Source organism: Penaeus monodon, chromosome 5 (genome assembly GCF_015228065.2).
Source record: "Penaeus monodon isolate SGIC_2016 chromosome 5, NSTDA_Pmon_1, whole genome shotgun sequence".
In the NCBI taxonomy this organism is placed as follows: Eukaryota; Metazoa; Arthropoda; class Malacostraca; order Decapoda; family Penaeidae; genus Penaeus; species Penaeus monodon.
In genome coordinates, this window is record NC_051390.1 from 11613305 (window position 1) to 11630975 (window position 17671).

Here is a 17671-nt window from a genome sequence, read left to right on the forward strand (position 1 = left end):
GAATATATACAGTAGTAACTGGTATTTGACAACGACATTTTGAAACGATACTAATGATAATGATTAATGGCATTCATAGTAATGATAATGAATAGCACCATTACCAAAAACACACAAAACAATATTATTATAATAAATCCATTCAAATAAACTAGATGTATAAGCAAGCAAACATATAGATATGAATATCTATAAATAGGTATACGCATATGCATTAAACAATTTGTTTAGTAATTCTGCAAATCCGGCCAAAAAATTGTGCGCTCGTTATCCCTGAGATGATCATAAACAAACGCAGTGGAATTAAAAACGATTCGGGCTCTTCTTTTCGACCCTTGTGAGTTGCACACACTGCTTTATGTTCACTTGCATATATTTACAGCAAAACCCACTCTTTGGGACTTGATCTATGACAAAGAAAAGCCGTATTGATATTTGTTTACAAGATCCGTTGTGCATGGTGAGTCATGCAAGACGAGGTAGGTTTGAGTCATTGATTGTATAGCAGGTGAACGTCATGCGGTTTGCAGGTTTTCTGACAGAGTGCTTGGACTGTGTCGGACTTTGTAGGGTTGTTAATGCAAACGAAGGGAGAGAAGGCGCCCAGGATTAGAAAGCAGGTACGGGAAGGGTTTTTGCAACTGTCAACATTAACATCTGCCTGACATCCGATAGTTTTGTGTGGGAGTTATTTCAGGTTTGTTGACTTAACAGTTGTTTGGCCTCTTTGCGACCATAATTGTCTTATTGAGGCTATGCATTGTTGTAATATCTTTTGGTAATTGTTCTGAATAGAACTACTGCAAGTGAATGCCATAGCCTCTATGAGTATCACCCCATCAGAAGCTGCATATTTGGCTAGATGGGTAGACTGGTTAAGCTACACATGTGGTTATATGAATATAGGTATGTATGTATAGAACAGTTTTTCTGAAAAGCTGTATCTTGGTAGTACAGATTTATGGCTTATAAGGACTGGCCAGATACATTAGTTCAGGTGGTATTATTGAAAATGATGCCCGACACTAAAAATGAAGAGTTTGACCTTGCTAACAGAGAGAATGTAACATTTGAAAACACTTTTCTTCTACATCATTTTCTTTGTAAACTAATATTGAATGAGGCAAGGTTGAGGGAGTCATAAAACAGGTGGATGGAATTGTAGAGGATGATGTAAGTGAGGGAAATCAAATGAGTCAATGGGAATTGTACTTGGCCATGACGTGACAATAGACACTGGTGACCCAGTCTGTTAGAACTAATAAAATTTGTAATAGATAATCACATGACAACAGAAGCATTCCCAAGGGAATACAAGTTGAAATTCAAATCACTTCCATCACAGCTAGGCTGTTTATAATATTTTTCACCTTCAATATGAAAAAAAAAGAACAGCAGATGGTGGTCACACAATTCTTGAAGTCCCCAATAGCTAAATTATTGGAAGATCATTCACTTTTACCCCACAATTTCAGGGATATCTATCATGCCTTCCCCAGCTATCATAGCTCTGCTTCATTTGTGAAGGAAAATGAGAGCTAAATTTGTTTGAAACATGACAAGAGTTTTCACCTGGAAATCAGTGTTAGGCATCATTTCCAAATATTCAGGTCTGTGAAGACCAACTCCAGAGAAGAAACTGATGGTTATTGGAAAAGGTGATTACAATAGCCTCTGTGCCTGCTGGGCCAGTAAATCTCCACATTATATATGCTAGCAAAAAAGAATATGTAAATTTCAAGGCAGTTTGTTATCAAATGAGAAACCAGTCCCAGCTCATATCTTGCTAGAATGTAATGGGATTGGTCACTTAATGATGGGTTCTCATAGAGCTTTCCTAGAGTATTGGGGGGATGGATCTCATAGAATGTTATCTTGATTTCTTTTGCAAGATATAGCATAATTTCTTGTTATTTCTTTTTGTTTGAGTGTTTACCTCACAGTTTCCCCATTATCTGTCATGCCCTATCATTATCAGTCAGAGCCAATTTCACCACTCTTAATTTCTTTAGACTAAAGCTACCTTAGGCCTGTCTGAATAGTAGATTGTAAACAGTCAATTAGTATCAGATTATTGAACTTGTCAGTGCCCCATTTTATATTTAAGAATTAAGCATAGGTACATATAAAATCTGGATACTTCTTTACAGTATGGACACACTCACCAGAGACTGTCTCTAACTCCATGTCACAAAATATATGCAACAACCGAAGTTGCTATGAGTTTCAATATTTTTCCTTTCCTTGTGGCATTACTGCTCATGTCAGCAAATTATTTCTTGTATCAACGACTGCATCTTTTAGTTGTCTACAAGCATACCATCTTCTATTTGCCCTAACTTAGTGTGTACATATCGTAAAGATTAACTTTCTTTGTTTTAGTTTGAACAACATTTATTGTGACAAATTTAGAAAAACGTATGAATGAGAATGATTATCTCTTTTATCATGAAAATGTTCATTCTTATTCCTTTGTATGATATAACCTAGAAAAAAGTTATGTATCTGTCTATTTTCTGTGACCTAACTCTCAATGTCAGTATATTTACCTGATTATGACATTGGGTGTCTGCCTATTTAAAGAACTGTCCAAAGAGATTCCTCTTTATTTTTTTTATTTAATTAATAATCTTGCCCCTCCTCATCTTCCTTTTCTTTCTCTTCCTTCTCCTCCTCCTCCTCTTCCCCTGCCTCTTCCTCTTCCTCTTCCATTCCTCCCCTCCTCCTTCCTCCTGCCTCTCCTCCTCCTCTCCTCCTCCTCCTCCGCCTCCTTCCCCTCCTCCTTCCTCATCCTCTCTTCTCTGCTTTCCCTTCCTCCTCCTCCTCTTCTTCCTCTGCTTCCAGTTCCTCCTCCTCCTCGTCTTCCTCTGCTTCCAGTTCCTCCCCTCTCTTCTCTCTGCTCCAGTTCACTCCTCTTACTACTCCTCCTCCTCCTCTTACTACTCCTCCTCCTCCTCTTACTACTCCTCCTCCTCCTCCTCCTCCTCTGTCTCCTCCTCCTACTCCTACTCCTACTATAGTAGATGGGTTGTTGCGCATCTACTATTTGAGGTTACTGGTGTCTTATCTCTTTGGGGAGTGTTTGTTGTGGGTCTGAGTGCCCACAGGTATGGCTGGATGTTGAAAGTGAGGTCAAAGATCAACGGGGGAGCCAGCAGGCTCCCTAGTCAGCTAAGAACTGGGCAGTCTATGTGCTGCTGCTGCTGTTGTCTGCTCTGCAAGAGGATCGGGGAATGCTGATCTTGTTTCGGGCTCTGCGGCTTAGTACCACTAGCGCTGGTAAGCGCGCAGGGAAGAGGGGAGACCCGCTGTCCAATGAGGGCGCAGACATGGCTGTGGAGGACTGGATGTGACCCAACCTGGGAAACTACGCTGAACTCCAGGTTGAGGGGTCGTGCTGCTACACTACTCCTCCTTTACCCTCTTCTCTTCCTCTTCCTTCCCAGCTTTTAAATTTTGATATACCATATCACACATTTCCTTTTTTTTATCAAGTGTTCACTCTTGACATATGATGAAACTTATGCTGGCATTATTTAACTCCAGAACAAATCTAAATGAAGAGAAAACAAGAAGATGGTGAGGGTGAGGAGACATTGAAGCGACTTGCATCTCCAGCATCACTAGTACCTGGACAGGTGAGTTCGACTTTTATGTATGAGGTATTGTTATAGATTTAATTTCTGACTAAAGAATATTAAGATATTTAATAGATATTTTGCTCATAGAAGAGAGGGATGCATAAATTTATATTTTGTCCTTTAATTTATTTTGAGCAAATTAAGTAAGCAATGTATTCATTTCTATATTTTATAGTGTGAACAAATACTTTATTGTAAATCTTCAAAAAGTATGTTATTCTAAGATGGCAAAACTGCCAACAGTACTTGGTTCAACCTCAGCAACTGACAACCGTCCAGCTACTGACGCCAACCCCCACTGGACCGATACTGGGAGCCCCTTCTGGAGTCCACACTGTTGGGGCACTCACAGTTCCAACAGCTGTAGCTGTAGCAGTGCAGTCAGAGCACAGCCCAGTTGGAGCTGACCCCTGCTTATTAGGAGGAACAATCACATACACACAACCATCATCTCATTCCCCTACATGCAATATTGTGCTTGCTACTCCCCAACCCTATGCAACAACATCCATTCCTGTGACAGGCCTAGCCACTTTACCCAACAGTAATACTATTGCAAATTCAATATCCGTATCAGATTCGGAATCATCTGCAGTTCTTCATCCTAGTGATAGCAGAAATATTTCATATGCAACCACAACAGTAAGAAGTGACATACCATCATATTCAAATACCTCAGCAGGTAGCAACATTTGTATCCATACTACCACACAACCCCACAACCACGTGAAAACAGTGTCACAACATATAATAACCCTGATACTCCTTCCTATGTCAATACACCATCTACATCCACTTCATCTACACCTGTAACTTCTACCCACAACACTTATGCTATTAAGAGAAGCCTAGAACCACCATTGGAACGGCAGCAGAGACTCTCCAAGAAGTTTGATGCCCTGATTCGATCCAAAATAATAGAATTGGTACAAGCAAGGGGTGTCAGGAAGACAGTTTGCCCTTCTGAGGTAAGGTTAAGACTAGATATGTCAGATGTTGGATAAAAGTTGTTGTAGTTGGAAAAGCACTGTTGCTACATCCTCATTATTATTATTATTATTATTATTATTATTATTATTATTATTATTATTATTATTTTTGTTATTATTGTTATTATTATTATTAGGTTATTACCTTATTTTATTACATTATATTATTGTTATTTATCTATCTCTATCTATCTATCTATCATTATTATTATTATTAATTCTTTTATTTTCCATTTTTAGGTTGCACGTGCTCTTTCACCCAAGGCATGGCGAGATTTGATGCCAGCTGTTAGGAAGATTGGTGCTCAGCTTGTGAAAGAGGGTCTGATTCTTGTTACACAGAGAGGAACAATAGTTGACTTAGCAACTGCCCAAGGCCCAGTGAGATTTGGGTTAGCTGGATAAGGTAAGATTCCCGATAATTAAGGCATATTGAGCATGTAGGCAGATGCACATTTATTTCTCTAATGAAGTTACAGTCAAAACCTAGCCAATTATGTCTCTTGACCTGTGAAGATATTCATTCTCATGCAGACCTTTTCTTGCTATCACTTTTAGATGGCAGGAGTGGCAGTGGATGTTGGAAATAGGGTGGAGTGTGATGGAGCCCTTGGGACAGTGAAGTGGATAGGGGAGGTTCCTGGCACACAGGGCATGTGGTATGGAGTGGACTGGGATGACGAAAACCGAGGCAAACACAATGGTACTCACAATGGAATTAAATACTTTGAAACCCAGTAAGTTTGTAGGTATAAGGCAATATTAGTAAATATACAGTTACTGATTCAAGATTTGAGTGCATGTACTATCCACTGTGGTTTAGTTATATTTATTTTGTTCTATACACGTGACTCATAAGTGCTTAGTCATCAAGGCCTACCTGACCTTGCTTATTAGCCTTGAACTTTTTTTTTTTAAGAGTTATTTGCTTTTAGTGTTGCTGTTCATGTTTTGGTAATGAAGGAAATAATGTTAATAACAATGATTAGTAGTTGTAGTAGAAGTAGAAGTAGAAGTAAAAAAAGATAATAAATAAATAAAAAATAAATAAATCAGAAAATGAACGAAACAGGATAGATCAGGTAGACCTAGTAATTGGTTCCTTGGTAACTAAGCATTTGAAGGCCATTGGTGTATAAATGAATAGATGAAAATTAATAGATTAAAAAAATAAAGCCACAGTGTATGTTTCAGGCATCACTGGATGAAGATTTAATTCTAAAGAAATTTCAGCAAGATCAGTGTAATGTTTTATGGATATTTAATATGGCAGTAATTAGTGCTTATGATTATTACCAAGTTGCCTTCTTATATTGAAAATTACCAGTGGCATTGATAAAGTGATTATTTCGTCATTTCCAAAATCAATGAAGGTTAGGAAGCTGTATAACAACTTACAGGTATCCAAAATCAGGATCTTTTGTCCGTCCAACCAAAGTGAGCAGTGGTATGACATTAGAGGCAGCAGTGCGGGGAAGATACCAAGATGACCCAACCATTGAGACTCATGTAGGTAGCCTGCATGAAATCATCATATATTTTTGGCTAATGTTGCTCTGTAAAATGGATGGTTTCAGATGTGTAGAGTGGGGGATTTCCTTTGTTCTTATAATATTATATATCTTTTATAGGTGACTGATATGCTGCAAAAGACAATCAATGCAAGATTTGTAGAAGTTGTTGGGATGGAGAAGATAGGAAAGAAGCAAAGGTATGTGTAAATTTCTTTTACTATAGGGTGTGCTGTTTACATCATGGTGTAAGTGAAAATAAAATGTACCTATGTAAGTGAAAATAAAAAATACACCTATTCTTAATTTTCTAAATTGTTTCCAGAGAAAAAAACTTTGTAACATAGTGCTTCATGAGTTTCTGTGATGGCTAGTTTTTTTGTCTCTCTCTTCTGTGCATTTTCGGAGGCTGTGATTATATGATTTTTTTTTTCAAGTGCCCTGTCCCACAAGGACGTTGGCAATCATGGATTTCCATGATTTTCTTGGCAGTTTAGAGTGGTGGTTTGCGTTGCCTTCCGTCCGGTGTTTTATCGAGTATCATCTTATTTACCCGGTTTGGGATCGCACTGGCTTGGGCTGGCTTGCCCACCCTGCAGCCGGTGACTCGAACCCTCGAACTCAGATTGCCGTCGTGACAGTCTTGAGTCCGATGCTCTAACCACTTGGCCACCGCGGCCTATGATATTATATACATATTTGATTTTCTGGATATTTGTATGAGGATTTTAGAACACACTTTATAATTTGCCAAGAAAATCATCTTAAACCCAAAGAACTGCAAATCCTTCAGAATATGAGTTCTAGTCACAAAATAGGAGCTTTAGACAATCAGAAAATGTGTATTTCAATGTCATATATAAAATGCATACTGCACAATCAAGGTTTCCATAGTTATCCCTCACGTGTAAATGAAAATGGGCTAAATAATGTTAAGATAAGTCCGATATGCGAAGCTTAGCCTCACCCGGGCTATGCCATGAGGGGAGCCCGGCCTGTGTCGACTAATGCCGACTCGCTCACGTCTGTCAGCTGGTGCTGGACTCGGCTGAAACACTAGTCCTTACCCGCGTGGTGCCCAGCCACAGCAGTAACCTCCAGGCGACAGTTGCAACTTATCACGCTTGGGCGGGGCGCAAACTGCCGACCCCTCGGATGAGAGGCCAACATCTTACCACTGTACTAGCCCGGAGGCTGGCTAAATTATGTTAAACATGTAAATCAAGATTATTCCATTACTATAAAACTAGGGCCAGATAATGAATTTAAATTTATCAATATTTATCTCTATGTATGAATAGTAAAAAGATGCCAGGGGATTCACACTTAGATATAGTATGTTGTGCGGAGTGGGATGGTAAGAGAAGAAAAGATGAAGAGTATGACAGGATAAGATATACCATACAGGAACAGTATTACTAATATGCACTTACTGTGTTCCTGTTATAAGAAGAAATAAATAGGGAACATGACATTATGATTGACTCCAGAAGAGGGGGGCTCACTAAAGAGAATGAAGGCCATGAGGAGGATTTGGGTGTGGTTGGAGGAAAAAACTGCAAGATATATTAGAGGATACCATATATAAATATATATAATATATATAATATATATAATATAATAGATATAATATCTATATATATATATCTATAGTATATACATATAATATGTATATATACGTACATATATACAGGGATGTATATCATTACATATAATATTGTACTGTATATATTACATATATTGTATGTATATATTAAAATATATAGTATGGTTATATATACAATATATGTATATATACATATATATATACCCCCAAAAATACAAAAAAAAATTATCTATATATATATATATATATAATTACTATTATATATATAACACTAATTTATATATATATATTATATTATATACATATATTATACAAATATTATATTATATATATATATATATATATATTAGATATATCAACTATATAATACTATATATATATTACATATACTCATCATTATATATATATATATATATTCTTATCTATATATACCAACTTATATTATATATATCTATATACCTATTATATATCTCTCTCTATACATATATATTATATATTATCTATACAGTAGTATATACTCTTCTTTTTTTTTTTTCCGCAGGTGCGTGCAGCTCACCGCAGGCCCTCTGCCCCCCCCACCCCCCCCCCCGCCCCCGTCCGCGTCACAACCAAGAGTGGCGGTCGGAGAGCGCGGGGGTCGATAGTAGTGGCTACTTCATAATGGGGGGTGAGCTGAGTCAGTGCATCAAACTTACTCGACTGGCATGAACAGCATAATTGGTGACTATAATAAATCATCAGCACGAATATATATGATCGTCTTGCATCAAATTATCATATAAATTGTTACTATGTGTTTATGCTATGTATCATCTCTGTTAATACTTACATACTATGTATAGAGTATATCATAATCTACGTGTGTGCATACATCATTAATCTTACAATCACGATTTACTTGAATTTTTTTACTTCTACCATACTTTTGATGTCTTTATTGTATGTTATTGTGATTCGTGTCCCACAGAGCGGACAAAACGTGTCCGATATTACATCAAAAAATCAACTTGTCCTGTACTCCTACCGTCACTATGTCAAATACTGACACTATACGCTGTCTTCTATTATTACACAATTTTGAGGTACAATAACAGGATATTCATTCAGTAGATACACTTATACGGTGCTGAAACCTAACTATTACATACATCCCATAAGTTAACACATTCCCTGGCTGTATTTTCATATGTATATAAGGAGACAATTGACTTAAATACACAATATTCAATTACAGTATGCACACTATGACACGTTTATTCATATTTGTATGACATCGAGGGGGAGGGGTATAAGCACCAATCTCAGACCTATCTTATTTAACGTATCCATTCTGACACATGGTGTTCACATCCTTTTATCCCCACTTCCCGGTGGTCACAGAGAAGATTGTATTTATCGTTACTATGATACATTTGTACTGTACCTAGTATCCATTACTACACTCACTAACTAATTCACCATGTAACCAGCCGTATCATAAGACCTAATCATCAACCACGCATCTCCCTCTTATTTCTACACTCATGACTCTACTCTACGTATATCGACATAGTCCATACACACATTTACTTCCTAATCACTCATTCACTTGTTACTTAAAACAAATTACCTAACTTTGCATATTGCACTAATATTGATAGCCTTGACCAGTTCCATGATCTCGAGCTTTCACCTGACACTACCATAGTCCGCCACTTTGTACTCTCACTATCATGACATGTTTCCACCCATGTGTGTCACCATTTACTTGTCTTCTATTCCTGTCCTTCTGAGTATGACACAGGATCCAGTGTGCGCCCACCACCGGTGAGTATAGACACATAATGCTCTGTAGTGTTCTAGGTAGTATGTTGAGTTGAGCTGTGAGCAATTGTACTAGTAATTCGACATTGAGATCCATAAACTAATAGCTCTTACTGTGCCTTGTGCGTCTGTTCTAGTTAGCAACATACATCAAAATATGGTGCAATTCGTTATTATTGCTCCTGTATTATCACTAGGATAATACCACTACTTCTATTGTGATCGGGACTTATTGTCTAGTAGAGCTCGATGATCGACGCGTCCTCATTCTATTACTATGGTGTGCAGATTTCTCACGTTTATGTTAGTACTATCTGTTCACCTTGTTATCATTTAACTGTAACCGATTGCTGATTCTATGGGAATTATTGTCATTTTTGACATATCACACAGCATTATTAATGCCTAATTGTAATCTCTATTTGAATTAACCCAGACCTCATATCGTTATACATATATTGGATCATCTCATATTATCACCACTACGCCTACACTACACACACACCTGTAACCAATATATCCTATAATCTATTAAGAATATATTATGTATCCACTTATATCACAAATAGTCTACTAAAACACAAATGCATCTAATTACCCTAACGCTCATCATTACCATCATTACACAACAATCACCAACGAGAAACTAATGCATATTAGCTGTCTACCAGATTATCACATCACCCTCACTTACCATTCCATATATCCGTACTTTTACAATACTCCATCACATAACATTCACACTAAGACAATTATCCCACACTTTTTCAACAACACCGTGTACCCTAATCACCTTATACTACATTATGCCCACGCAGACATGCCTAGTTTACGCATGACGACACTACTGTCTTACTCTTATTGACTACGTATGCAATGTTGGTCGACTCGAGATGAGTCAAGCCCGTATTGCCGTTGTGACAATCTCACCCTATTCTGAGCAGCATCGACCCGGTCGGCAGTGTGAGTACACTGAGCTTTGCTTAGCATCACACTTCTATGTCACGCTGTAACTATGTATCGATACTGTTGTGAGTATACGAGTTTCACACGGATGCAGTCTTGTCTGTCACTGAGTTTGTATATGGTACTTCACTCATGATTATATTATCATATATAATGTGTGGAGTGTGTGTTAGTGGCTGATGTGGTGTGTGTAGTATGTGTGTGTGTGTGTGTATGTGTGAGTGAGTGTGTGTTGTAGAGTGAGTGTGTTAGTGTAGTGTGTGGTAGTGTGTTGTGAAATTATATATTTTATATATGTATATATATATTTTATTTATATAGTGATGTTATGTATATAATATACTATAATAATTATAATAATATTGTATTTTTTATGATTGTATATATATTAATATAATTTTTTTTGATAATTTATTATATGTTATTTTTTCTTACTGTATTTTTTTTTCTTTTTATATTTATATACAAACCAGTTTTAAATTACCCACTAGCAGGATAATAATATCACACGTGACCTTACTCTCAATGAATTGATATTTGATGAGAGTCTATGTCTTGGACCGTTGATATATCAACCCTTGCATGTAATTGGTTCAGCCTGTATGTACCTTAATATTTCAAGCAAATACATACGCGGTTCAGTGCGCTGTAAACTACTTGTGATACCCAAGGACATGAGGCTAGATCTTCCCTCATACGAACACAATTTGATCATATCATATATAGGAGATTATAGTACGTTTGTTCTCACCCACTAATAGAGATACGGGCTCGAAACTAATCATGTTACTGTGTATTATAGATACATAGATATATATATCATACATATATATATACATATATATATATACATGTATATATTATATACTATATATATATACATATCATAATACATATAATTACATATATGTATAATATATAGTATTACACAATATACTTATATATAACACTTACAGTATATATATATAATATACTATATAATATCTATATAGACAAATGTTAATTATGTATATATATATGTATATGTATATATATATGTGTCTATACTAACTAATAATATATATACTATATGTATATATTCTACTGTATAATATATATGTATAATTGTAAAATGTATATTATAATATATATATATATATATATACAGTTATTATATATAGTATATATTTATTATATCATATATATATACACACACACACAACATATATATCGATATATACAATTAATATACACACATCAATTATATATACTACGCTGTACATTATAATATATATATATGTGGGTGGGCGGAAATATATAGAGAGGAATGATATATATATATAATACTATGATATAGATATGATATACCCACACACACATCATATATAATATATATATATATATATATATACACATATATATATATAGATATAATATATATATATATATATATATATATATATCTAACATATTATAGTCATATATTATATCTATATATATATAATATATATACATATAAATACATATATATATTCTTATATATATATATATATAATATTATACATATATAACAAATATATATATACTATATATATAACATACTATCTATATAACATATATATATACATACTAAATATACATATATAATACATTACATTATTATATATATATATAATTAATATATATTATACATCATTATACTATTATATATTTATATATATGATATATCTAGAGCCACCACCCCGCCACTCCAGTATATGTATATAATATATTAATATATATATATATACCATACATATTTACTACTTACATATACTATACATATATATTATATGTACTATATATTATATATATATATAATATATTATATATATACATAAAGTATATACATAACATACATATATTATACACTATATTATATCTGTATATTATAATGTATTGTATATATATAGATAGTATATCCACATATACATATAATATATAATTATGTAATTATATTACAAATATATATATTATATATCTATATATACATACTAATTACTATACATAAATATATATATATACATATGTATCATTATATCTATATATATATATCATATATATATACATATATATATATATTATCATATATATATATCTAATATATATACTATATATATATGGACATAAACCAGATATGGTATCATTATTTGTATTATGTGTGTAGATAACTATATATATATATATATATATATATATATATGTATATAGTTATATGTATATATATATGTATATAGATATATGTATGTACTATTATATCTTGTTATATATTTATATATGTATATTATATATAGTATATAGATCTATCCATCATATGTATACATATATATATAGTATATATATATATTATATGTAATTATATATACTATGTATATATGGATATATACATGTATATATGTATTATATCACATATATATCTATTCAAATTTTTTTTAACATCATTATAACTTATATATTACAACAATATAACTGTATGTATACATATCATATACATATACATTAGTGTATATGTATATATACATATATATGTAGTATACATATATATATAATCATACATACATATATATGGATATATACATACATTACTATATATACATATTAGATATTGTATATATATATGTACTAGTGTATTATATATATGTGATAGTAGAGGTGAGATAGATACAGATGAAACATAGAGTAGGAGATAATATACTGATCATATATGATAGGCAGAGAGAGATATGAGAGGTGCGATATATATTATGCATATGAATATATATAGCTCATTATATAGATATATGATTACATATATATGATAGATATAGACATATATACTGGATATGCATATACTATATACTAGATATCCTATATATACATTACATAGCAAGAGTAATACAATGATATTATACATATATACATATAGATACATATGAGACTACATCAATAATAGTATACATAGAGTATATAACATATAGACACGATATATATAGATCGAACACTAGTAGAGATAGTACCATATATACTATGATATATATTGATATTATCATATATATACCACGATATATTATATAACCTATACTATGCATATATATACATACTATATATATGTACTTATATATATACATAATCATACATATTATTACATACTTAGATAATATAATTATACATATATACATATTACATATGATATATACATATAATTACATTATATATAGTAGCATATATATCTACATACTATTTGTATATATATATACATATATATAACTATCATTTATATTATAATATATATATCTACTACATTATATGTATATTATGACATATACTTATTATACTCACATATATATATATATAAGGGATATATATATACAGATATATATGACATATATATATAACATAATATATAGTAATAGCATGAGATATATATGTATATAGATGGTAATATATATGGTATATGTATATATAGTCATTTATAGAGAATAGAACATGAGACATATAGTTATACATATATGATAGCTGAGATAATATATATATATAGAGAGATATATGAGTGTACAGTATATAGAATGTATATATGTAGAGAGATATATAGATATAGATAGAATCATAGTCATACACACACACACACACACACACACAATATATATATATAGAGAGAGATAGAGAGATATATATATATAGGGAGAATATATATATATATATGTATATATATATATACATATATTATCAGATATATATATATATATATATATATATATATATTATATATATGTGTGTGTATATATAATATATCTATTATATATATAGATATATTATATATATCTATAACACAATTATATACTATAATATAGTGAAGATATATATAGTAGCTTATAATATATATACACACAATATATATATATATATAGATTATATATATATATATATAGATAGATACTATACATATATATATTTGTGTGTATATATATATATATATATATATATATATATACAATATATATAGACATATATATAAACCATATATATATACATATAATATATTATATATAAGATATATATATAGATGATATATATTATAGAGTATATGATATATATTCATGTAGTATGGATATACTATACATCATTATATATATATATAATATTTACCTAATAATAATATGATATATAATATATATATATATTATATAATACACTATCTGTTATATAGATATCGATATATATATATATACACATATAATATTATATATATATATATATCCTAGAGTATATCATATATAACAGTAATATATATAGAGAGATACTATATAGTATAATATATATACTATGTATTATAGTATATATATTCGAGATATATATATATATAGATAGATAAGATGTTATATATAGGACGATATACATAATGAGTATAGTAGTATATATATATATATATATATATATATATATACATATATGATTAATATATATACTATACTATAGTTATATATTATAAATATATTTAAACATATAATATATTCATATAAATATATATATATATTATACATATATCACAATTATATTGTACACTATTATAATATATAATAATATATTGTATAATATAGTATATATATGTATAATTATGTTGTAATAATAAAATATATATAATATATATCTGTATATATATGTATATATTTGTATATATTATATGAAATGTATATATTATGTATATTACTATTATATTATATATAGATAAATACTTGTGATATAATATATACATATGTTATAATATATATGATATATGTAATATAATATATATATATATATATTCTTATTTTCATATATATCCACATATATAATACATATATTTAACTACATCATATCATCTATATAGCATATATGATACATATATTATAATATATATAACACATATATACTATATGTAGATATATAGAGCAAGTACTAGGAATAATAGAATTAGTATATAGATACCTATACATAGATACATATTACAGTATAGTATATACATATAATACATATATAGTAATACAGAGTATATATACATATAATTTGTATATATACTCTGTACATATGAGATATAACATATATATTATATCATAATATATATACATTATATATATATACTATAATCACTATACTATATTATACATCTACATATAAATATAAACCTCCCTTACATTTTTTTTTTCATACCCACCTCATTCCATATCCCTACTCCCATTTGCTACTCTTCTTACTCCCCATTAACAACCCCCGTCTTACATCTTGTTTATTTGCCTTAATATATATATATATATATGTATATTTATATATATATACTATATGTTATTATATATGATATATATTATATAGGTATATAGATATACTATTTATATATAGTCTATTATATATGATCTATATATATATACATAGTATACTTCATAAAATTTTTAATTAATTTTTATTTTAACATATATAATATATACATATATATAATATTACATATATATATTATATTACATATAGATTATATTATCATACCATAATATATATATAGACATATATATAATATAAACTATCTATATATATATATATTATATATATATATATGGTATATATATATATATATATTAATATATATGATTATATATATAATATATATATAACTCTAATTATATTATATGTAATATATATATATATATGTATTAATTATATATATATATGTAATATATATATATATATATATATATAGGTATACATTATAAGATGTTATATATATATATTACATATATACATATATGGTATATAATACATTCTATATATGTTATATATATAATTTTATACTATCATTGTATTTGTATTATTATATATAAATATATGATATATAGGTATTATACATATTATATACATATATAATATTAAATATATATTAGTATATTATATATATATATATGTGTATATATATATAAATATACTATCTTACTATATATATATAGATATATATATATATATTAATCATATATAACTTTTAGATATATTTTATACATGTAATCTATCATGCATACTATTACTACATTATATAACCTATATATATATATACACCTATATACTATATACACCTCACAATATTTATAGATATATCCTATATATGTATATGTGTATATATATATTATATATATATATATAAATTAACAATCATTATATCTATATAATAATAATATACGTGATATATATATGATCAACATTATATACACGTATATATATATGTATCTATATACATATAGTATATATATATATATTATATCTACTTAATATGGTATATTTATATATATGTTAACTATATATGTTATACGTATAGATGCTATTATATATATATAATATATATGTATATATAATATATATGTATGATATTATATATATATATGTGTATATATATATAAATATATATATATATATATAGATATAGTATATATATATGTATAATAATATGTATATAATATATATATGTATATATAATAGATATTGTAGATATATATATGTATATATACACACATATATATGTATATATACATATATATACTACATCTATATTTATAAAAATATAATTTATATAAAATATATATTATATATAATATATATATATAATCCCTATATATTAATAAAATTTTTCAATATATAATATATATATATATATATATTTTATATATATATGTATATATATATATAATTATATAATATGTATAATAATAATATAAATATATTATAATATATATATTATATTAAATATCAAAATTTTATATATATATATCTTTTCTATATACTAATTATTTTTAAATATTATTTAATTTTTTTAATATATATTTATTAAAAATTTTATTTTAACTTTATAAAATTATCATATATATTATTTTAAATTTTATTTTCCATATATATTTTTATTAATAATATTTATATTTATTATATTTTTTCCTATTACAAATTTTTAATATATATAATAAAATATAATATATTATAATTGTATATATTATATATTATATACATTAAATTTTATTAATATATATATATTATTTATAATATATTAATTAATATATTTTTTAATTGTTTATCTATATTAATGTATATATTATTTTTCTTAAAAAAAAATGCATAACAACCCCCCAACCCCACACCCCCAAAAAAAAACCC

At 29.0% G+C, this 17671-nt stretch overlaps 1 protein-coding gene across 1 annotated transcript; it reads left to right on the forward strand.

Moving 5' to 3' along the window:
• Nucleotides 1-219: 219 nt before the first annotated feature.
• LOC119572975 (exocyst complex component 5-like) lies at nt 220-6377 on the forward strand. The gene is given in 8 exon segments (XM_037919945.1): nt 220-337; nt 3547-3638; nt 3885-4352; nt 4355-4609; nt 4871-5036; nt 5189-5367; nt 6031-6139; nt 6262-6377. Coding segments are annotated over 4 exon segments (969 nt in total). The 5' UTR covers nt 220-337; nt 3547-3557; the 3' UTR covers nt 5036; nt 5189-5367; nt 6031-6139; nt 6262-6377.
• Nucleotides 6378-17671: the final 11294 nt, after the last annotated feature.